Raw genomic sequence first — 23,998 nt, 5'->3', positions numbered from 1 at the left:
GGAATTAGAACCGCTTCCCCAAGTGCCTGCTTCCAGGGTGGGGGGGCGGGGTGCTCGCTCAGCAACCCCCTTCTCCGGGCTGGATCATGTCAGAGGCGAGACGCCCAAGATCCTGCCTCCGCATTCGGCAGAGCCCCCAAATCCCGCTCATTTTCTATGGGGGAAAAGAGGTCAGGGAGACAGAGAGACAAAATCGAAGAGAAAGTCAGAGTGACAGTCACCCAAAAGGACAGCGGAGGAGACCCCGCGTCTCAAAGAACCCCCGCAAAGCAAAACAGAGGGCAGAGACACACTCAGGGGTCCCCTTACCCCCACCCAAGAAACAGCCCCAGAGCCCATCAGCCCTGAGACACATACCGTCCGCAGAAACTGGACCTCATCCTCACCCTCTCCACCGTCCCCCATGATGCCGAGGCCCCGGGGGGGCTGGGGCTAAGGTCTGCGAATGGCGGGAGGGGGCTGCAGGCTGGGCGTGCGGGCAGGGGTCGGGCTGGGGTCGGGCTGGGGTCGGAGACCTCGGTGGAGGCTCCCGCGAGGTAGATGGAACTGCGAGGAGCACGCGCGCGCTGGACAGGGCCGGCAGGAGGGCCCCGCCCCCCGGCCCCTATTGGCCCAGGGAGGCCCTGGTCACTCCCCCCTCGCTGGAGCCCCGCCCACACAGCCTGAACCGGGCTGCAGCTGCATCTCCCAGAAGCGGGTCTTCAAAGTAGCAGCCCTGCACCTCCGCTGGAAAGTGACAAGACACCAAGCCCTCGCTCGATGTTACACCGCAGAGCTGGGATGCGCTCCAGGTCTCGGCTTTAAAAAGCACCAGGCTGATCTTGTCTTTGATCCCAAAGACAAGAACTCTGGGTTCAAACTGTTGGACGCATGTTTTGCCCTCCAGAGGTACCATGGTCCAGGGAGCACCTCTGGAAGTGATTCCCAGCCACTGCACTAGCGTCGCGTCGACCCGGGGCACCACTTCCCACCTCCCCAACCCCCACCCCCGCGCAAGAAAAGGAAAACAGCAAGGACTTTATGCCAGACAGTTTGGATCTAAATCTCACTCTTGCCACTCTCCTGAAAAACCTTAGAAAAGTCACTTAGTCTCTCTGCGTGCCTCAGCTTCCCCCTTTTGTAAGAGAATGTTACTGGTACCTACTTCACCGCGTATGGAGAGGGATTATTATTAAAGAATAATGAGGGGCCTGGACTGGAGAGATAGTACAATGGGTAGGGTTCTTACCTTGCATGCTGCTGACCCAAGTTTGATCTCTGGCACCCAATATAATCCCCTGAGCCCCTCCAGGAGTGATTTCTGAGTGCAGAGCCAGGAGTAACCCCTGAAAGTCACTGGGTGTGGCCAACAAAAAAAGAAGAAGAATGAGAGGAGAACTGATGGGGCAGGGGCCTGAGGTATGACTCAGATAACAGTGCCCATATTCTGCATGTGTGAGACCCATCCCGGTACCACTCCTGCAAGGCCCCCTCAGGCTGGGTGTGACCCCTTGTGGGAGGGGAGGTGTGAGGCATAATCACCATAGCAGATGTCTTCTGTGGGCCTGCTGCATTTCTAAGGTCTTTTATTCATGTCTAATTTAGTGTCCACCATAATCCTGCTATGATTCATGTTGCTTAGAGGAGTGAATAACAATGTGTGATTCTTACTGTGCAGTTTTCAGAACACAACCAGAATACAACCAGGATGTGGTCCTCTCTGCCAACTTGTGAAAACAGGTCCCTAATGGGGCGGGGCAATTTATTTTCGTTAGGGGTCATAGCTGCTTGGGGGACACCAAAACTAGGGGTTCAGGGAGCCGTGCAGGGCAAGGAGTCACACTCAGGGTCTCCTCTCTGCAAGGCATGTCCTCTGCCCTCAAGTCACGCTGACCTCGTGGTGAGAAAAGCTGAGCACCATCTGCGACTTGACTGAAGTCACAGAACCAGAGAACAAACCCCAGGACTAAGCCAGACCCAAGAACTTAGGCGTTGCACTGTACTTGGATATTTGCATAAAAGCTCTTAATTACTGGTCAGAGAGATAGCATATCAGGTAAGGCACTTGTCTTGCACGTGGCCAATCCCTGATTGATATCCAGTACCACATATGGTCCTCTGAGCACCATCAAGCGTGGTCCCTAAGCACAGTCTCAAGAGTAAGCCCTGAGCACCATTGGATATGGCTCATAAATTTAAAACTTTCCAGTTATAGGGGCTTGAGCAATAGCACAGCGGGTAGGGCGTTTTGCCTTGCACGAGGTCGACCCGGGTTCAAATCCCAGCATCCCGTATGGTCCCCCAGCACCACCAGGAGTAATTCCTGAATGCATGAGCCAGGAGTGACCCCTGTGCATCGCCAGGTGTGACCCAAAAAGCAAAAATAAATAAATTAATTAATTAATTAAAAATTAAAAAATTTCCAGTTATAAAAAAAGTTCCTAGTTATAAAAAAAATTAAAATTAAAAAAGCAACTTAACTTCCCTGGATCAGCTCTTTCTCCAGTGCTCTAACCCTTACTCCTCACACTGGCTGCCTGAGTCACTCTGGGAAATCAGCTGGGCCTTCCCTTTATGAGCACTCTGGGCTTTGCAAATTAAGAAGCAGGAAGTGGGTCACCACCTTCTTTAGATTCTCCCTTCTGGCTTCTCACTGGCCCTGGGTGAAGGATTCTGCAGCTCCTTTAGCCAGTCGTGAGACTTGCTGGGCCAAGGCACCAGGCCGACACACCTGCACCTCCTGCCAGGCAGGGACTCCTCTGGGCCTCAGTTCATTTCTTTTTAAAAATATTTTATTTACTTTTATGTAGACAAAAGCCAAAATTTTCTCTTTTTACCTTTTTTTTTCTTTTTTGGGCTTTTTGGGTCACACCAGGTGATGCTCAGGAGTTACTTCTGGTTCCACACTCAGGAATTACTCCTGGTGTTGCTCAGGGGACCATTTGGGATGCTGGCAATTGAACCCAGATCTGCCGTATGCAAGGCAAACGTCTACCTACTGTAGTATCACTCCGGCTCCAAAAGTCACAATTTTTTTATACAATTCTAGTGTTAACACTGATCAGCTAAGCCCAGAGCCTTGGAGTTCTAGCCGGTTTCTACTTTGATCCTGTAGCCACCCGTCCCTCTCATCTCTGTTCACCATAACAGATGCTGCTGTGTCCTTAGCTAAGGACTTCTTGGCCTGTGGAGTGGCTGCAGCCATCTCAAAGACGGCAGTAGCACCCATCAAGCGTGGTTCGTATCCTAAAGGAGCAGGGAGTCCTGTCCTTCTGGCATGACAACCTGGTTAATGTCATCAGATACTTTCCCACCCAGGTTCCCAACTTCGCCTTCAAAGATAAATACAAGCAGATCTTCCTGGGCAGTGTAGACAAGAGAACCCAGTTTGGGCACTACTTTGCCAGCAATCTGGCATCAGCGGGGTGGGGAGGTGCCACTGGGACCACTTCCTTGTGCTTGTCTATTCCCTTGATTTTGCCTGTACCCCTTTAGCTGCCAATCTGGGCAAAACCGGAGCCGAGAGAGAATTCAAAGGGCTTGGTGATTGTCTGGTTAAGATTTCTAAATCTGACAGGATTAAGGGCCTATATCAAGGCTTCAGTGTCTCTGTACAAGATATTATCATCTATCGAGCTACCCACTTTCGAATCTATGGCATTCCAAAGGGAATGCTTCCAGATCCCAAGAATACTCACATCTTTGTCAGCTGGATGATCGCAGTCGGTCACGGTCGTGGCTGGATTTACTTCTTATTCATTTGACACTGTCGCTGCATGATGATGCAATCAGGGCACGAAAGAACTGATATCATGGACATTGGCACAATTGGCTGCTGGAGAAAGATTGCTCGTGATGAAGGAACCTAAGTTTTTTTTTTTTTCAATTTAGAACTGTTGGTTCGGAGGCTTGGCTCATGATCATTTCTTATATTTATTATTTTCACACCTATACCCCTTTTCATTTTGCTTTGTCTTCCACTCTCAGTATTCTCTCTTTTTTTTTAACGAATCACCGTGAGGTACAGTTACAGACTTACAAACTTTCGTGCTTACGTTCCAGTCATACACTGATTGAGTACCCATCCCTCCACCAGTGCCCATTCTCCACCACCAATGGTCCAGTATCCCTCCCACCACCACCACCCCATCCCCCCCACCGAACCAAAGCTTTTTTTAAGGGTGCATGGTGCAATGTACTAAGATACATGGGGGGGGGGGGGTTGTGCTTGTTTTGTACCATGAAATCAAGAAGTTTACATAAATTACTTCCTAGGTTTCTCCTCAGAACAGGCATGTTGTATTATATAACATAACTTGAGCATTCTCAACTGCTGTCTAGTTATCAGTGGCAACTTACAACTGGTTGAAAACGGGAAGCAATAATATTCATCTGACCAGTTCTCTCTCAAGGCCATTTCCACAATGATGTTAAGAATCAATTATGTGGGGCTGGAGCAATAGCACAGCGGGTAGGGCGTTTGCCTTGCACGCGGCAGACCCGGGTTCGATTCCCAGCATCCCATATGGTCCCCTGAGCACCGCCAGGGGTAATTCCTGAGTTCAGAGCCAGGTGTAACCCCTGTGCATCGCCCGGTGTGACCCAAAAAGATAAAAAAAAAAAAAGAATCAATTATGTTTCTTGGGGCTGGAGTGATAGCACAGCGGGTAGGGCATTTATTTGCCTTGCACGCGGCCGACCCGGGTTCGATTCCCAGCATCCCATATGGTCCCCTGAGCACTGCCAGGGGTAATTCCTGAGTGCAGAACCAGGAGTGACCCCTGTGCATCGCTGGGTGTGACCCAAACAGCAAAAACAAAAACAAAAACAAAAGAATGTACTAAGCTATTGCTAGTGGAGTCTTTGATGTTACAGTTTTTGTTTGCTGAGTGTCCTCGGCTTCTATGTTACTTTTCCATCTAATTTGATGTGCACCTACTGGAATTTCAGTATTGAGGAATTAGGGGGTGTCCAGAGACTTCAGGATCTATGGTCTGGGCCAATGAGTTGACATGGTGAAATATGGGAGGTGGGCAGGGGGGCCTAGGGATTCTAGAAGTAGGGTGGGGCAAGGGGAAGCTGCCCACCCAACTCTGAGAAACACCAGAGTTCTCAGCCTGGCACCTGGGTATGTGAAATTACTCACAGTTCGGAGTCTCTGAAGAGAATATTTTGGGAGGGGTGAAGTTGATGCTTGGCGTGCTGCAGTGGTGGGCTGTGGCAGAAGTTTCCGGGTCTCTGGAAGGGCAGGTACTCAGCCCTGCCACCTTCTGAAGGCACCCTGGAGTTTTCCCGATTCAGGAACTGGTATTCCCAGATATTTTAGTTGCTTGGCATGCATCTCCTGTGAGATTTGGTCCAGAATTGGTAGAGCAGGACCAGTGAGTGAGTTCTCAGCCTGGGCTTCAGCATCTTTATCTGCCAACCTCTGTGGCTAAAGAAGATTCCATGAGAAAAGCGATTTGCGATGCCCATGTGGCCAGTGACTGATACGAGGATAGATGACACTGATCATTATGAAATGCTATGGTGGGGCCGGAGTGAAAGGGTATTTTCCTTGCATACAATCAACTGGGGTTCAATTCCTGGCACCCCATTTAGTCCCTCAGGCCTGCCAAGTGTGAGCACTGAAGGCAGAGTCAGGAGTAAGCCCTGAGCACTGCCAGATGTGATCAAAAAACAAACAATAACAGAAATTTTATGGTATATATCAAATCACATAAAATGAGAGTACAGTAGTTAGGGTGCAGGCCTGCCCCACATATATGGTCCCCCAAGCACTGCCAGCTGTGGTCCTGGAAGCCCACAGTCACAGCAGTGGGAGCACTGCTGAGCACTCTCGATACCACCAAATGAGCAGTTTCGCATCATTGGACACCTGTGTTGAACCCAGGGTCCAGTTGGTTGAGAACCGCCCGTGGTGCCCCCAGACTTCCTGAGAACTGCTTCAATGGCTCCAAAAAATGGTTATCAAATGGGGGCCAGTGTAATAGTACAGCTGGTAGAGTGCTTGCACCTCATACACAGCCCACCCGGCAGACCTGGGTTCAATCCCCAGCACCCCAGATTATGTTCCCTGAGCACTGCCAGGGAAACAAAAAACTTATTAGATGAATACTGGTTGCTACATGCCCTATAATTCAATACTGACATATTGATATAATTTTAATAAACAGCAGGTGAGTTTGATTGTATTATTAGATTATGAAATGCATTATCAGATAGTTACATATTTAGACTTATATAATTTTTTATTTTTTACCTCACCAGGCTTGTGTAGGGATCATTCCTGGCAGTGCTTGGGGAGCCATATGTAGTGCCAGGGATTCAAACTGGGGTCAGCCACATGTAAGGCAAGAGCCCTACACATGCAACTACTTTTCCAGTCCAAGACTTGTGTAATTATATAATACAATCCCATCAGATGTTATAATTATATGTTACATAATATATTTGCACATAAAATGTAAAATTTTCCCCTAGATTATTATACATGCCATCAGATCATTCTGTGTTATTGTGCATTGTAACATAAGATATTAACAGAGTTTCTTTTGGAAGTCAGTCATCATTCTGTGTTTTCAGATCACCCATATTGCTGGAGCTGTGGGGGCTACTCAGAACTCCAGCAAGCCCATTCTGCTGTTCCCCCACCCACTCCCAGGAGTAGACTCTCAACTCCCCAAAATTATCATTGCCATGAACATCCTTTTCCTCAACCCTTGTGGAGCTGACAGTGTCCAGTATACAAGAAAGCCTGAGAAGAAGAGTCTCTGGCGTACAGCCCTGGCTGAGAGCTCCAAGTTCAAGCTCTTCTGATTAAAGCCAACCCGGGTTCGATTCTTCTGTCCCTCTCGGAGAGCCCGGCAAGCTACCGAGAGTATCCCGCCTGCATGGTAGAGCCTGGCAAGCTACCCGTGGCATATTTGATATGCCAAAAACAATAACAAGTCTTGGGCTGGAGTGATAGCACATCGGGTAGGGCATTTGCCTTGCACGCGGCCAACCCGGGTTTGAATCCCAGCATCCCATATGGTCCCCTGAGCGCCGCCAGGGGTAATTCCTGAGTGCATGAGCCAGGAATGACCCCTGTGCATTGCCGGGTGTGACCCAAAAAGCAAAAAAAAAAAAAAAAAAAAAAACAGTAACAAGTCTCAGAATGGAGACATTACTGGTGCCCACTCAAGCAAATCGATGAGCAACGGGATGATGAGCAACGGGATGACGGTGCTACGACAGTGCCAATGCTACAGTGCCCTTGCAGATAGCCATCTTGGCCATCGAAGTCCTCAAGGCCCCAAACCCCACTTAACATTTTTCAATTTAGAATTTTTGACAGACCCAATAGGATGGCACACTGTTGCTTAATTTGCATTTCCCTGATTAATAACTGATCATTTCTAGCCCCTTCCCAGGTACCTGTTGGAAATTGGAACTTTTTCCTCCCCTGCACCTCTTTTCTTAGAAGTTACTATCTTGGTCTCTTGCTGACTTTTACATCCTAGATATTTATCTCTCAATGAGTTAGGCACTGTAACTATCTTTATTCCATTCTGCTCTCCGATATTTGTCCCCTGGTGTTCTAGTTTCCAAGAAATCCTCATTTGCATGTTATCAAGCATGTCTTCCTTCTGCTCTGCACGTCCCTGAGGTTTGATTCCTAAGCGGTTGTCAGTGTTATTGTTGGTATCAAGTCCCTGAAGGCCTCGAGGGTGCCTCGTGTATGTACCAGGGCCACAGCCCTTTCCGACCTTGCTCCCTGAGGCTCCTGGGCTCCAAAGAGCTTGAAGACACATGGTACAGGTGAGAGTGTTACATCATCTTGGAGGGAGGCGGTGCTGAGGCAGCTGGAGTGAAGACAGACAGAGGTGATCAGGGACGGCGAGAGAAGAGGAGAGAGGAGAAGGGGAAGAGATGGAGAGAAAGACCCCAGCGTCTCAGGAGAAAGGAAAAGAGAAAGAGAATGAACTCTTCACTGAGCAAAGATTTTGAGCTGACTGAACATGCTTTTAGCACACAGGCCAAGTGGATCAATTCCCGGCACCACACATGATCTCCCAGGACCACCCAAGGTCATCTTGAGCAGAAAGTCAGAACTAGCCTGTGAGCACCCAGGGGTGTGCACCCACACATAACCCTCCAAAAAACATCTGGCAGGCTTGTGTAAAAATTAAATAAGTTCATATCTTAAAAACTGGAGAAACAGTGTGTAGGGGGTGTACAGTAAGTTCTACATGAGGGCATATTTTATTTACAATAAATATTTTATTTACAATGAAATCTCTTATTTACAATAAAATAACACATATTTTATTTACAATAAAAATAATGGGAGGGGAGATTGAATACAGTATAGCAGGTAGAGCGTTTACCTTACACACAGCTGACCCAGGTTCAATCCCCGGCATCCCATACGATCTCCTGAGCGCCACCAGGAGTGATTCCTGAGTGCAGAGCCAGGAGTAACCCCTGAGCATTGCCGGGTGTGACCCAAAGAGCCTAATATAAATAAATAAATAAATAAAAGCAATAAGGGCTAGAACAGTAGTATAGTGGCACTTGCCTTGCATGTTGCTTGTGTTCAATCCCCAGCACCCCATATGGTCTCCCAGGGCCCACTAGGTGAGCCAAGAACCAGGAATAAGTCCTGAGCAATGCTGAGTGTGTTCCCCCTCAGGAAACACACACACACACACACACACACACACACACACAAAATAAAAGTAACAGAGCTTTCTGAAATATCAATGGTTTCTGTGGAACCAAATTAGAGTGGAAGAAGCAGGAAAAGAAACACTTAGAAACCTGTGTGCGGTCCCCACAGGGGTCCTGCAGACATCCGGGTATATGAGTCTGTGTGTCTACATAAATGGGTCAGACATTGTGAAAACAAAACCTGCTTCTACTGAAACTGAACGGGCAGAGCCGAGAATCACGGGTCTCGAGACAGAGATGGGGAGATAGAGCGGGAGCCTGCTGTGTGCTAGCAGCACCCGGAAACCTCAGCTTGAAGGGATCCCCATGGGGGGGAGGGGAGGGGGGATCTTCAGTCTCTCCCCAGCCTCTTCCTTCCCCCTGGCCTGGGGTGGGTGGGGAGGAGCAGTTCCTCTTTCCCTCCCAAGCACCACGGCGGCCCCAGCTCTCAAGGGGCTCAGCAGATGGAGCACTGGGGGAAGGGTTCAGCCCCCTGCAATACCCCAGTGCCCCTGCCGGAAGCATGAACAGGAAAGACAGCAAGAGGTAAGATAAGAGAACCCAGCCAGGAGATGGACAGGGAGAACCCTGGCTTCCTGGGTTGCAGGAGAAGGTGAAAGAGGTGGCAGCAGGGGTGGGGTGCTGGGGGACCTCCTCTCAGAGCGGGAGTGGGGGTACCAGGAAGAAGGAACCCAGAGCCAGGCAGGCCTTCCCTCGGCAGCCCAGTCTGGACCATTCTGCGTCCCCTGGCGCCTTCCCATCCCCGCTTGAGCACTAAGCTGGCGTGCTCCTCCCCACCTGCCTCCCCTTCCCAGCCACTGGCCCCTGTACTGGAAATTGTGGGCTCCTGCAGGGCCCTGGCCCTCGGGAGGGGACTGTGACGCAAGGCTGCTCCCCTGCCTCTCCAACCCCGCCTGGGCACTGCAAGCGGGTAGACGGCAGGTAAACATTGGGAGCAGTGGCTGCGGTCTACGGTTCGGGATGGGCATCTTCTCACCTGGGCAAGCTTCCTGCATGTGGCAATGGCCGACCCTCCACCCCGGCCAGCTCCTGCGGCCTCACCCAGCACACTCCTGACGGGCACAGGGTTCCCCTCCTGGCAATATCCTGCTGGCTAGTGTTGGCAACTCAGCAGCCTCATTTTCTAGCTGTGTGACCTGAAGTAAGTTGTTTAACTACTCTGTGCCTCCGTTTCTTTCCCTATCCATCGAGTCATCAGAGACCCTCCTCAGAGAGATGTACGTAAGTTTGCAGTGAGATAGCGGGGAGCAGCTCTCAAGCCTGGGTGGGCTTCAGGCCTGGGGGATTGAACTAACAAGGGGTGCTGGGCTCGCCTCCCAACTTTGCAGTTCTGTGGTTCTGGGGTGGGAAGGTAGATCGAGTTCTCAAGCAGCGCTGTTGGTGTTTGCTGGAGACTGAGTTATGAGGATGGACACCCAGGCTCCTGCCTGCTACGGGTCTGTGCTGTCATTCAGCAGGTCGCCGGGTTGGACTTACTGAGCTCTAGGACGTGCCTCACCTGTGCTTGGCCTCATCTGTGCCTCATCTGTGGAACTTCCCCTCTGGCCTTCACCTTCTCTTATTTGTGAGCAGTTACTATGGAAAGTACAAGAATGTACTTTCCTCTTTGTCACACCCAGCGATGCTCAGGGATGTTATCTTGGCTCTGCAATCAGGAGTTACTCCTGGCGGTGCTTGGGGGGACCATATGGGATGCCGGGGATCAAACCTGGCTCAACCCCGTGCAAGGCAAACGCCCTACCCACTGTACTGTCTTTCTGGCCCTTGAATGTACTTTTTTTTCCTTTTCCTTTTATTTCCTCTTGTTTTGGTTTTCTTTTCTTTCTTTCTTTCCTTCTTTTTTTTTTTTTTTTTTTAGATTTTGGGTCACATCTGGTGGTACTCAGGCATTATCCCTAATTCTGTGCTGGCAGTGCTCTGGGAACTATATGTGATGCCAGGGATGAAACCAGGGTCGGCCTCATGCATTGCAAGTGCATTGTACACTGTACTATCTTTTTTTTTTTTTTTGCTTTTTGGGTCACACCCAGAGATGCTCAGGGGTTACTCCTGGCTTTGCACTCAGGAATTACTCCTGGCGGTGCTTGGGGGACCATATGGGATGCCGGGGATTGAACCCGGGTCGGCCGCGTGCAAGGCAAATGCCCTACCCGATGTGCTATCGCTCCGGCCCCAACACACTTGTACTATCTTGCTAGTCTGGTCCTCACCTTTCATAGAAGGAAACTGAGACGCAGAAAGACTAAGTCACCAATGCAAAGTCATGCAGGGGGCACTAAGTCCCCACCCCTCAACCCCGTTAGTCTGCGTCTTCGGGGCCTGAGGCCATACTCCCCTTCCTCCCCATCCCAGTTTCTCCATAGCCCTCTTCCCCCAACTACCGGGCCCTGAGGAGGCACAAGGTTATTTTTAAACGTTCCTTGAAGCTACTCTGTCCCTGGAACTTCCTGGCCAGCCTCTGCACACCTCGCTCCTCTCCAGGTTCCAAGTCCAGGGACATCCAGGGGATCTGTCACTGAGGAGGAGATGGGGGTGAGGGGAGAAGTCTAATCTTGGGGGTCACTGCTCCATGAGGGTGGGGAGAGGAGTAAAGAGCAATTGAGGGGAAACATGGTGAGGTGGGTCTTAGAAGTCAGGTCGGAGGAAGTGGGGGTGAGGCTTTGGAGATTCCAAGCAAAAGCTCTTTTTAGGGTGGCAGGGAGTCGGGGAGAGTGGGTGTTGGATATTGCCCAGCAGTGCTCAGGGGTTATTTCTGACTCTGTACTCAAAGATGACTCCTGGTGGTTCTTAGGAGAGCAGAGGCACTGCCAGGGATTCAAACCAGGGTACTGGGATGAAAGGCAAGTGCCTGACCTGCTCTGCTACCTCTCTGACCAGGGCAAAAGCTTTCATGCATCTCCCCTGGGGCAAGCAGAAACAATTCTGTTTGGGGATTTTATTTCAGTTTTGGGGAGCCACACCCAGCAAGGCTTAGTGTTTACTCCTGACTCTATACTCAGGAATTATTCCTGGTGGTGCGTGGGGGACCCTATGGCAGGCCGTGGATCAAATCCAGGTCAACTGGGCGCAAGGCAACACTCTACTGCTGTCCTATCGCTCCAGCCTCCTGAAATGATTCTGGGGTCTTCTGATCTGATTCTCAGGGAGCCCAGAAGTAATCCTAGAGGTCTCCCAAGTTTGTCTCTTACAGGATGCCTTGGCACTGTTCATTCAAGGGGGCGGGGAGGTAATGACTGGAGAAGTGAGTTTTGATGGTTCTTTGGAGGTTCCTTCGTCATCCCGGGGTTGGGGGGTCCCTCTCCCATGATTCCCTGGCAAACTTCAGAACTGAGCTGAGGGTCTCTGTCCTGGCACCCCTGAAGAGGGACTTGGAGTCCCCCGTGGAAGCAGGCACCAACTATGCTTTTGGGGTTTCTGCCCCTGCGGTCAGGGTGGACATTGTCCAGTTTTGCCTTTATGATGCAGCATCTCAGGACTCTGCCCCTGGGGCTTGTGCCCACAGGAAATCCCACCAGGAATGTCCAGGGAAGTCCGGGGGTCGGGGCCGGCCCCGCCAGGCTCGCCGCCACAAGACATGTCCCAGCCCCCGGGAAATCAGCAAGGTCATGGCATCCATGGCTCTGGGCAGGCTGGGTGAAGGCAGCTGCAGCGAAGACGAGCTGCTGGAGAAATGCATCCAGTCCTTTGGTGAGCGCCGCGTACCCCACATCCCCTCCCGTGGCCAGGCCAGGCGCCCCACCCCAGGTCTCTGGGCCTCCTTTGATTTGGGGGAGGGGGGTGACTGACATGAGTCTCAATTCTATTTGGGGTAAAAGACAGTTGTGTTTCTTCCTCCTGAGATGGGGGGATGGGCCTGGGGCTCGGGCTGCCGAGCTGTTCTGGGCCCCGCGCACAGATGAGGAGACCCAGGCCGGGAAGTCCAGTGACTCGCCCAAGTTCGCACAGGTGGCCAGCCGGCCTTTGCTCTGGGTGGTCATCTGAGGCCCGTATTCCTCCCCAGATTCGGCTGGCAACCTGTGTCGCGGGGATCATCTGCTCAACATGGCCCTGGCCATGCACAACTGGGTGCTGCCTTCCGCCCACCTTGCCACCCGCCTGCTGACCTTATATCCTCCTGGGCGAGGCCGGGCGGGGTGGGCCTGGACTGGCCAGGCAAGAGTTGGGGCAGGGAGGGGCACAGCTGGTCAGGGTTGGAGCCTTGACCCTCACTCAGGTACGAGGAGGCCTCGGGGACCACACAGGAGCTGAGGCGGCTGCAGATCTGCCACCTGGTCAGGTAGGGGGCCCCGAGACCCCCACCCTCTTCCCACACCCCCCCCTACAAGATACCTCCCAGAGCATCTCACAGCATCCCTCACAGACCCACCTGCTCCCCCAAATTCCACTTCTGAGGGACCAGAAGCAGGATTTGGTGGGAAAATGCACGTGGTGCATGCAAAAGAGCCAGGTTTGATTCCCAACATGCCAAAGCCCAAACCAAAGAAACGCCTCCTTGGGAGACATACTGGCTCAGTGGTTAAGATCCCCGAATGCTGCTCCTGATCCCGCTCTACTCAGAGGCCCCTCACCAGCTCCTATAGACCCCATGGGTGTGCAGCTACTGTCAGTTCCCCACTCTCTCTGATCCCTGAGACTGCCATCTGTTGCCCCCCAATCTCACCCCAGGGTACCCACTATCCTGCTTACTAATAGTCTCACTTGCAAGGGATCCCCTCAGTCTGTGCCCCAAAAACTCCCCGGCCTATGATGAGAGATCCCTAAGCTACTCTCAGGCCACTGCTTCTATGAACCCCAACTTTACAGAGACTCCCCAGCCCTGTACCGAGACTCCTTAGCCCCCCAATTCTCTCTAAGAGACCTTCCCCTCACCTCCCACCCCCGCTTAGGTACTGGCTGACTCAGCACCCTGAAATGCACCAGGAGCCCCAGTTGGAAGAAGTGATAGGTCGCTTCTGGGCCACCGTGGGTGAAGAGGGCAATTCAGCCCAGAGGAACCTTGGTGACCCCTCCAACCTGTGAGTCAAACCCTCCCCTCCCTCACCACCCCATTCTGCCTTCTCGCTCCTTCCCCACAGCCCCTGCCAACAACTCCTCCAATCCCCTTGCCCTACCCTGCCTGCAGCCTCAGCCCAGGTGGCCCTGGGCCCCCAGCACCCATGAGCAGCCCGGGACTGGGCAAAAAGCGCAAAGTGTCCTTGCTTTTCGACCACCTGGAGGCGGGGGAGCTGGCGCAGCACCTCACTTACCTGGAATTCCGATCCTTCCAGGCGATCACGGTGAGGAGCCCCTGCCCCCAGTCAGGGAGAATGTGGGGTGGGATGGAGCAGGGCTGAAAGGACCCCTATGTGGGCATTAGACAGAGGCTTCAAATTCCCAGCCTTGGACGCTATGGGGTCCTGGAGAATGAGCTAAGCCAGCTGAACCATGGATGCCTGCGCTCAAACCCCACCCCCACCCCCTTCTTTCCTGGGTAACTGAGCCAGTTCCCCACTCTCTCTGGGACTCAGTTTTTCATCTGTCAATGGGGGGTTATAATACTCCTTGGGACAGGAGGTCATTTAACTATATGACCATTTACTGTGGTGGGAGGGGCTGGTGTGGAGCTCGGAGGTCCCATGCTAACATGAGGTTCTGGGTTCAATTCCTGGTATCCCCAGAAAACTGCTTACCCCAGCACCTGGCACCCAGTAAGAGCCCCAACTCCTGTCTACTTGTTCAGGGAGCACTCAGTTCTGTTTTCTGTGTGAGAGGGACTTCATAGCTCCAGCCTTGTGGGATCAGGGCCTGGGCCAGGGTCCAGGTGGTCGGGTGCAACTATTTGAAATGGCTACAGTTAAGAGACTGGAGCGCTAGCACAGTGGGTAAGGTGCCTGCCTTGCATGCAGCCAAATGGGTTCCATTCCCAGCACCACACATGGTCCTCTGAGTGCGGAGCCAGGAATAAGAACTGAGCACCACTGGGTGTGGCCCAAAAACCAAAATAAGGATAAAGAAAAGAAAGGCCACAGTTGACCTGTTCTAATGGCCAGCTCATACCCTCCCACCTCTGTGTGAGCTCTGGCTTTCATCTTCTGAAGGCAAGGTGGGGGACCGGTTGCTTCATTTCCTGGCTGTCCACACAGTGTTGCAGGGACACGCTGTTGACCCCTTTGAACGGAACGAGTAGAACCTGGTTTCATATCCTCTTGACCAAGCTTCCCTTCACTGGCTGCAGACCAATCCTGGCGCAGCCTGTGTGGCCCGGGAGGAATTCTCTCGACCTCTGCCTCCATGCTCTGGTCTCTGGGACAGGAGAGCCACAGTGTTTGCATCCTAGCAGGGTATGACAAGGCTCCGGGATACTCCCTCGCTGCATTTTAAAGGTCTCCTCCTGGAGAGGACACCGCTGATGTCAGGAGCATGTGACAGCCTGGGATGAGCAGACGACAAATGTTATCCAAGTCAGAGGGCGGTAGGACAGCAGAGGCGACCTGACGCCCAGAGCAGCGGGCGCCCCTCCCCCGCACGCCTGACCCCCATTTTCTCCCCAGCCCCAGGACCTGCGGGACTACGTTTTGCAGGGCTCGGTGCGGGGCTGTCCGGCCCTGGAGGGATCCGTAGGTCTCAGCAACAGCGTGTCCCGCTGGGTACAGGTCATGGTGCTGAGCCGGCCGGGACCAGCCCAGCGAGCACAGGTGCTGGACAAGTTCATCCACGTGGCGCAGGTGAGGCTCGCCCTTCTGCTGCTCCTCTGGGCCCTGGGCGCGCCGAGAGTGTCGCCACGCCCGGGAGATGAGGCTCCCGGGGGGACCTCGGGGACTTGGACTGCCTCCGTGACCACGCCCACCACGCCCCTTGGCCACGCCCCTCGTGATTGGCCACGTTCCTGGGCCGCGGAGTCCGGATTCTAAGTCCCCGCTGATCCTGCATTCTTCCCTGGTCTAGATCTCACAGTAGTTGATTTTCCCTCGCAGCAGCGTCTCCTAACCATACTTGAACATTTCATCCCCAAATGAAAGCAAACTCTCATGCTGCGCTCGCGCGCGCACGCACACACACACATACACACACGCGCGCGCACACACACACACACACACACACACACACACACACACACACAAACACATATACACACACTTTTGCATCATCAATCACCCTCCTCCCCAGTGCCCTGATCTCAGACTCAGGACAATGAAGAGCGTCTTCCCACCCTATTAGGTGTCCCCTTCCCCCCCACCCCAACTCCTTCCCAGAAACCCCCCTCCCTTCCGGAGAAAAGGGAACCCGCCCTCCCCACCTCCCACTCCGCCCCCGCCACGCCCTCTGTGTACTTCCTCGCAGACACGCCCTTCCTCTGCCTCCTTCCAGTACCCTGCTTCCTCCTGCCCCCACCACCTTGGTCCCGGGGTACCCACGTCTTTGGAAAGGGGTCTCCTCCCTGGTCCCACCTTCACAGCAACACAACGCAAGTCACAGCGAAACTTGCTAGAGGCGCCAGAGAGAGCTCAACGGAAGGGCCAGAATGCAGGGTTCGGTTTGATCCTCCAGCACTGCTGGGTGTAGCCCCTCCCCCAAGAAAAGAAATTGCAGGAGTTTGAGATGATTTGCCTGGTGTCAGGTTGACCCCCACACTGACTCACTGTCACCTGTGCCCAATTCTTGATTTTTGTTTTGTGTTTGGGGATTTGGGCCAAACGCAGCAGTGGTCCTGGCTTACTCCTGGCTATGCACTCAGGGATCACTCCTGCTGGGGAGGAGGGCATCATATGGAGTGCCAGATAGCAAACCCGGGCCAGCTGCATGTAAGGCAAGCGCCCTCCCTCCTCCCCGCTGTCCTTTCTCTCCAGCCCCATCCCAATTCATTTTTTTTTTAATTTTGCTTTTTGCGTCACACCTAGCAATGCACAGGGGTTACTCTGGCTCATGCACTCAGGAGTTACTATTATTCCTCACGGTGCTTGGGGGACCACATGGGATGCCGGAAATCAAACCTGGGTTGGCCACATGCAAGGCAAACGTCCTACCCACTGTGTTATCGCTCCAGCCCACCCATCCCAGTTCTTACCTCTGCCAAGTGTCAGGACCTCTCCTCCCCTCCCCCATTCTCAGCACAGTCTGATCCCGGGCATCTGCCGTTGCGTTGACTCCCCTATTCCTACTGGGGCCACAAACCTGTCCTTCCCCATACTTGCCAGACTCCCCACTTTTTTTCAGATTTCACCTTACTGTTCCCTACAGGGCACCAGTGTGGGGGCCACTCCTGCTGGACACCTTCACCTGTCCACACTCATGTATGCCTGGCACCACACCTCCCCTGGCGGCCGCTCATCCGAACCCGGGTTTTGTCAGACCCACACCCCTGACACCCACCAGTTTGTATTGCCCATCCTTTCCAGAGGCTCCACCAACTACAGAATTTCAACACGCTGATGGCCGTGACAGGAGGCCTGTGTCACAGCGCCATCTCCCGACTCAAGGACTCCCACGTCCACCTGAGCCCTGACAGCACCAAGGTAACCCTCCCCGGCCCTCCCCAGCCGTCAAGCTCCGCTTCCTCCAGCCCCCTTCAGCCCTTCCCCGCACCACAGACTTTGCTTCTCCAACTTCCACAGACCCCGGGGCTTCCCGACTTCATCCTCTGTCCTCACTCCCATCCTTGATGTTGGCCTCTCCTGGAGGCCTCTGCAGCTGGTCCCTGAGCTGGAGACGCAGATGGGAAGGGAAGAGCTTTGGGGAGAATGTTCGGTCCTGCTGGGGATGAAGTCACACCCCCACAGACGCCCTCATCTGGGCCACCCATGGGAGGAGCGTGGCTTAGGGTGTCCTAAGATGCACTTGGGGAGATGAGTCATTGGTGCAATTGGTGCGTGGCCAAGGCCCGGAGGTGGCAGGAAATGGGGGTGCAGAGGCCCCCTGCCTGCTGAACACAGTATCTGAGTGTCAGCATAGGACAAGAGGAAGGTTGTCAAAAACCCAAATCTGGGATTTTTGGGGAATGGCAGCTGGGATCAGTGTGTGGAGCTGAATTTCTGGGATGAGAGCTCTGGGAGAAGAGTCTGAGAATAGGCAGTGGCCAGTGTGGGGGGTCTAGAGGGGATGTGCCTCGTTATGGGGTGTGGAGGAAGAAGGAGCCACCTCACCACCACCTCCCGGACATGCACCCCCAAAACACAGGCCTTGCTGGAGCTGACTGAGCTTCTTGCCTCCCACAACAACTACGCCCGCTACCGCCGCACCTGGGCCGGCTGCACGGGCTTCCGGGTGCCTGTTCTGGGAGTACACCTCAAGGACCTGGTGTCCTTACACGAGGCCCAGCCCGACCGGCTGCCAGATGGTCGCCTGCACCTCCCCAAACTCAACAGCCTCTACCTGCGGCTGCAGGAGCTGGCAGCCCTGCAGAGGCAGCACCCCCCAGGCAGTGCCAACCAGGATCTACTGCATCTGCTCACGGTGAGCTGCCCGGCATCCCAGGGCCCAGAGGCAGGGCTGGCTTCGTGCTGGCACTTAGGGTCTTAGGTGGGGGATGGCTGCAGGACCAGAGAGCCACAGGGTGAGGGTGGGGGGAAAACCAGAGTGTCTGAGACTCTTTTAGGCATGTGGCTTTAGGCAAGCCATTAAACCCCTGGGCATCAGTTTCTGTATCTGCAAAATGGGAATGATAATAGGACCCACTGTCTCAGGGGCCAGGGAAGTAGCTCAATGGTCTGAGCACTTATAAAGTAGGAGCTGCAGGGTCCCCCATGCACTGCTGAGGCAAACCTGGGCACAGAGCCAGGGGTGACCTCTCCCCACACCGCTGAATGTGCCCCCTATAAACAAAACAATAATAAGACCCATTTCAGAATGGTTGAGAAGAATTCACTAATGCTATCATTCACACAGAGCCCTAGAAGAGTGTCTGAAACAGGGAAACTCTACCTAAGGGATCTCTCTGCCCCCAACAATACAACACCCATTGATCTGGGCCCCAGAATGTTCCGAGCATTCACACTTCTGACTCTAGTTTGAACATACCCAACATCTCAGCCAAAAGCAACTAATCACTTGCTAGAAGCCAGGCAACTCCCTCCACGGGACTGCATCCCATCCTCACAACCCTCCCAGGTGGGGACTCTTCTGGCGCCCATACAAAAGACGGGGAAACCGAGGCCCACAGCAGTGCAGTCACTTGCCAGCTGCCCCACAGTGGTCAAGTCCACAGCAGAACCCACACAGGTCAACTTCAGCCCTAAGGGTTGGCATGTTCATGACACTGGGCTTGTGGGAGCGTGGCCTGACTGGGTTACCTCTTCCACATAGAAACACACAGATGCTAAGGAACGGTGGCAGGAGAAAGATGGGTGCTCTGAGACGGAGTGTGTGAGATGGTCCGGCTGAGGCTCAGATCCTGAGACAGAGGCGGCTTGTCGTTAGCAGGGAGCGTGCAAGTAGAAGTCGGGGCCCTGGTTCGAAGGCCCTACGAGGCGCCAGAGGCCAGGGACACTACTAGGTGGGGGAGCACTTGCCCTGCATGACTATGGGTCCAATCTCCAAATGCTACCCCCAAACAAAAAATCATTCAGGCCACACTGAGCACCAGGCTGGCAGCAGGAACTCAGAGTCCAAGTGCAGTTTAGGCCGGAGCCATAACTGGGTACGTACAACGTTGGGTACGTACAACAGGGAGGGCATTTGTCTTGCACGCAGCCTACCTGGGTTCAATCCCCAGGGTCCCAGATGATCCCCAGAGTACCACCAGGAGCAATTCCTGAGTGTAGAGCCAGGAGTAACCCCTGAGCACCACCAGGTATGCCCTGCCCACCCCCTCCCCCATCACCACACACACATACCTTCACCTTCCCCCAAAAAAGAAGCAAAGTACAGTTTTTGCAGCTGAAATGATGCTGGCAGGAACACAGGGCAGTCAAGGAAAAGAGCCCAGCGGAGGGGGCCCTTAAGGCCTGAGCAGAGGGCAACGAGGGGACCAAGTTCCCGTCTCAAATAGGGCCTAGAAAAAGGTCAGTGTGAGGAAACGGGCTTCTGGATTTGTGATCGGGGGCTCTGACGTCACGAGAACCCTGGGGGACCCCAGAGAACAAGGGCAGAGGTGAGAGTGGGCACACTGCAGGGCTAGGGGCTGGTGGAGGGAGGTGGGGGCGTAACGCCCTGTGCACCCCCAGCTCTCCCTAGATCTCTTCTACACGGAGGATGAGATCTACGAACTTTCTTACGCCCGGGAGCCCCGGTGTCCCAAGAGCCTGGTGAGACCTGACCCCTGACCTCTGAGCCCCCACAACCCCTGGCCTCTGACCTCCAACTGCTACAGCCACACCCGGACTAACTGGGCCCTTCTGCCCCTGCCCCAGCCACCATCTCCCTTCAAAGCACCCCTGGTGGTAGAGTGGGCCCCCGGCGTGACCCCCAAGCCTGACAGGATCACGCTGCGGCGCCACGTGGAGCAAGTGGTAGAGGTAAGGCAGGGGACGGGGTGAGGGGACAAGGGCCTGGCCTGGGGGTGCCCAGGAGGCAGCCCAGAATGCCCCCAGAGGCCTGACCGGAATCCTCCCCACCCTCTTCCAAGTCCGTATTCAAGAATTACGACCCTGAAGGCCGAGGGACCATCTCTCAGGACGACTTTCACCGACTCTCGGGCAGCTTCCCCTTCGCCTGCCACGGGCTTCACCCGCTCCCCCGCCAGGGGTAAGCCGCCCCTCTGCACCCCAATCCCCAGGTCTGGGGGGAGGGCCAGCCCCCCCACCCCCCGCTGAGTGCCGGCTATGTCCCAGGAGCGGCTCGTTCAGCCGCGAGGAGCTGACGGACTACCTGCTGCGGGCCAGCGCCATCTGCTCCAAGCTGGGCCTGGACTCCCTGCACTGTTTCCACGGGGTCACCTTCCGCAAGCCCACCTTCTGTGACAGCTGCAGTGGCTTCGTGAGTCTCTGCCCTGCCCGCCGCTGGGGGCCTCCCTGGGGTCCCTGATGCCTCGAGACCAACACTCATAGTCCCCAAAGGACAGAAAACTCACCCTTTCATCCAGTCATCCCCAAATTTTCCACGGGGCTAGAGCGATAGAACAGCAGGCAGGGCACTTGCCTTGCACATGGCCAACCCAGGTTTGATCCCTGGCACCCCATATGGTTCCCCACCCGACCAGTCCCGCTGGGAGTGAGCCTAAGCACAGTTAGAAGTAAGTCCTGAGCACACCAGGTATTGCTCAAAACCCAACACCCTCCACCCAGAAATTTGCCACCTTCTGGGGACCTGCAGGGGGTCGAGGGCTGGGTGGTGCCCAGATACCAGGCCATCTCCAGCTTGTGCAGAAGTGCTGAGAGGATCCCTCAAGCCCCACAGAACCCCGATCCTGGCAGACATCTCCACACAGAACCTGCCTCCAGCCTCTGGATCTTTCAATCCCTGCATCATCCCTGGACTCACGCGTTTTGCAGACCCCAGCCCCGGCCAGCTCACTCTGTTCTTGAACCACGCCCAGTTAGCACACCCCGGGTCCCTTCCCCGGCCACTTCCTGCTGCCTCTGGGGCTCCCTGCAGCCGTGGTGCCTGTTGGCACAGTGCTAATATTCATTGGCTCTCTGGTAATCCCAGTGTTGACTGAACTCTCACATTCGAGGCGATGGCACAAACTCTTCAGACCGCTTTATTTTTTTTTAATTTTTTCATTTATTTATGTATTTATTTATTTTTTGCATTTTGGGTCACACCTGGCGATACACAGGGGTCACTTCTGGCTCTGTACTCAGGAATTACCCCTGGCGGTGCTCAGGGGACCATATGGGATGCTGGGAATCAAACCCGGCTCGGCCTCATGCAAGGCAAACGACCTATCCAATGTGCTATCACTCCAGCCCCTCTTCAGACCCCGTTAGGCCTCAGATCCCGCTTAAGTCTTAGTCCTCCAGGGATCCCTTGCTCCCATCCCCCCCGCCTCTGCCCCTCTCCCCAGGCCTGCCACCCTAATCTGCTCTCTGTTCCAGCTCTGGGGAGTCACCAAGCAAGGCTACCGCTGTCGGGGTGAGTGGGGCAGGGGATGGATCCTGTGGGCTAGAAGGGGTACACAGCCTGGGCTTAGTGTCCCTCACCTCTGACCTCCCCCAGACTGTGGACTGTGCTGTCACAAGCACTGCCGGGACCAGGTGAAGGCCGAGTGCAAGAGGCCAGGGGCCAAGGGAGATGGGGGCCCCTTGGCTGTGGCCAGCCCCCCAACACCCACTCCTCCCGTCAGCTGTGGTAAGACCTCAAGGAAGCTATCCAGGGGAGGGGGCCTGGGGATTCCCTCCCAGGTTACTGGGTTCTCCCTCGAATCACGCCCCGCCCCCCCACAAACAGCCTCTGAGGACAATCTCTCCTACACACTTTCCCTGGAACCAGAGACGGACAGCTCGCTATGCCACACAGAGCCCCCACCTCCTTGCTGGGAACCCGAGCCGGTGAGAAGGGGCTGTTCCCTCCCCCAAACTCATCACAGGAGCACTGTTTCACGAGGGGGTCCCTGGCCAATGTGTAAAGGTGCAGCAAAATAAAAAGGGCCCAGGGCGTCAGAGCTGGGGGTGTGGGGTGGAGGTGCTGGGCAGGTTGTGAAATTTCACTCTTTGGGGGATGGAGAGGTAGGGCTGCGGGCTCAGTGCTCACTTAGCAGGTGGCTACCCCAGGTTTGATCCCCGGAACCCCATAAGACCCCCGATCCCCTCCGGGAGTGATCCCTGAGTGCAGAGCCAGGAGCACCACCAAGTGTAGCCCAAAACCAAACAGAAAGAGAAAAAAGGAGAGTTGACTGTTAGGGAGAGAGGGGAGAGAAAAGGGACTTAGTGAGAGAAGGAAGAAGGACAGCAAAGCCAGGGGGGCCAGGGTCGGTGGAGCAAATCCCACCTGCACTGGCAGACACTCTCTGATGGGGAGGTCAGGTCCTCGGGGGCCATCATGACCCCGTCTCTGCTGTCCTTTCTCTTCTCCCTCTTAACGAGGACCTAGTGCGGGGCCCAGGAAGACAGCATGGGGGAAGGCATGCAGGCGCACAGCAGGAGGGTCCAGGGACCACCCGAACCTCATGGACCCTCATACACTGCTGGCTCAGTTGGCAGAGAATCACCAGGAGGGCCCCCTAGGCCCCGGAGCACCACTTGGAAGGCCCCCAAAACTGGCCCTGGCAATGAAATGCCTTGACCTCCCGTCTCCCCCTCCCCACTCTCTTCCTCCTCCCAGGGACCCCGGCCAGCGCCAGCCCAGCCACCCGGCCAGCCCTCCGAGCCCAGCTCCTAGGCCTCGCCAGACTTCCTCTCCCATAGCCAGCTTTGAGTCCTGTTACTTGGCACCCCTGGAATCCCTAAAGGCGCGGCATCTTCCCGAACCCCTGCCTCCGTGGAGGTCTGCGACCTCCTCCCGGTCCACGTTCTTTCCTTCCTCTGCTCCAGAACAGCTCCGGCCCTCCATTCCGGGAGACTCTGCGGGGTGCTCCTGCAGGTGGGGGGCCCCAGGCCCTGGTCCGCTTCTCAAGGGAACTACAGGAAGGCGTGTCAGGACCAAGAGGGGAGAAGGCTGCGGAGTCCCAACACTGGGCCCAGGAACAGCCCAGGCCAGAAAAGGGGCAGTAGGAGTCTGTCTCTCTCTGTTCAGAGCCCCAAGGAGGCAAAGCCAGAGTCCTGGCCAAAGCCCACCCCACCTCACCCCATCTGTCCCATTCCCTCTCCTCACTCACCCCCTGACTCTGGCCTAAGTGTCTCTGGCTTCCATGGTCCTTAAACAGGTGCCAAACCCTACCTCAGGGCCTTTGCACTGACCGCACTCTGCTGCAAAGCCTTTCCCTAGTTCCCCCCTGGCTCTTTCTTGAGGACTCAGTTCAAGGATCATCTGCTCCCGGGGGTCTCCCCTGACCACACTCAACTCATAACCTATCACCGCCCTGCCTCTGCCCTTCCTGCTTCACTCTGCCCCCAAGGCCTTGCCCAACTGGACACTGGACACTCTATCCTGGCCCTACTGGAAATGTCAGCTTTGGGGGGCTGTTTTTTTTTTTTGCTTTTAGGGTCACACCCAGCGGTGCTCAGGGGTTACTCCTGGCTCTGCACTCAGAAATTACTCCTGGCGGTGCTCAGGGGAACCATATGGGATGCCGGGGATCAAATCCGGGTCTGCCGCATGCAAGGCAAATGCCCTACCCGCTGTACTATCAGTCCGGTCCCTGGAGGGCTTAAGTTTTTATTCCCTGCATCTCCCACAAACACAAACCCCCCAGGGCTAGGCCACAGTGGTACCTGTGAGTGCCTGTGCTACCATACCCACTATCCACAGGAAGGAAAAGATGTACCCCTGCAAAGCAAAGAACTTTGGGGTC

The 23,998-nt window shown here is 54.6% G+C and overlaps 2 protein-coding genes and 1 pseudogene across 13 annotated transcripts in view; 2 read left to right on the top strand and 1 right to left on the bottom strand.

The window, feature by feature from the left end:
* RYR1 (ryanodine receptor 1) overlaps positions 1–525 on the bottom strand; it is a 118,017-nt gene extending 117,492 nt beyond the window's left edge. For all 6 annotated transcript variants that reach the window (XM_055145250.1, XM_055145253.1, XM_055145252.1 and 3 more), the window contains exon 1: positions 358–525. In XM_055145250.1, coding sequence (XP_055001225.1) covers positions 358–405 — 48 coding nt within the window. In that variant the 5' untranslated portion in view covers positions 406–525. The remainder of the gene's footprint in view (positions 1–357) is intronic.
* Positions 526–759: 234 nt separating this feature from the next.
* On the top strand, positions 760–4,242 carry LOC101550643 (ADP/ATP translocase 2-like; annotated as a pseudogene).
* Positions 4,243–9,186: 4,944 nt separating this feature from the next.
* Positions 9,187–22,213, top strand: RASGRP4 (RAS guanyl releasing protein 4). 7 transcript variants are annotated; one of them, XM_055146145.1, is made up of 16 exons: positions 9,187–9,219; positions 12,197–12,381; positions 12,695–12,805; positions 12,913–12,970; positions 13,581–13,709; positions 13,817–13,970; positions 15,327–15,398; positions 17,070–17,186; positions 17,848–18,123; positions 19,833–19,913; positions 20,019–20,123; positions 20,234–20,352; positions 20,439–20,583; positions 21,645–21,681; positions 21,766–21,897; positions 21,997–22,213. In XM_055146145.1, the coding sequence occupies exons 1-16, from the start codon at positions 9,197–9,199 to the stop codon at positions 22,188–22,190; spliced, it is 1,938 nt and encodes a 645-aa protein (XP_055002120.1). In that variant the 5' UTR covers positions 9,187–9,196; the 3' UTR covers positions 22,191–22,213. The 7 variants fall into 7 exon arrangements, with proteins under 7 accessions (XP_055002120.1, XP_055002121.1, XP_055002119.1 ...); XM_055146146.1 differs by having other exon boundaries at positions 15,225–15,398; positions 18,055–18,123; XM_055146144.1 differs by having other exon boundaries at positions 13,859–13,970; positions 15,225–15,398; positions 21,997–22,196.
* Positions 22,214–23,998: the final 1,785 nt, after the last annotated feature.

This window comes from Sorex araneus, chromosome 8, assembly GCF_027595985.1.
Source record: "Sorex araneus isolate mSorAra2 chromosome 8, mSorAra2.pri, whole genome shotgun sequence".
Lineage (NCBI taxonomy): Eukaryota > Metazoa > Chordata > Mammalia > Eulipotyphla > Soricidae > Sorex > Sorex araneus.
Note: the sequence above shows the minus strand (reverse complement) of the source record. Positions and strands in the feature narration are given on the sequence as shown.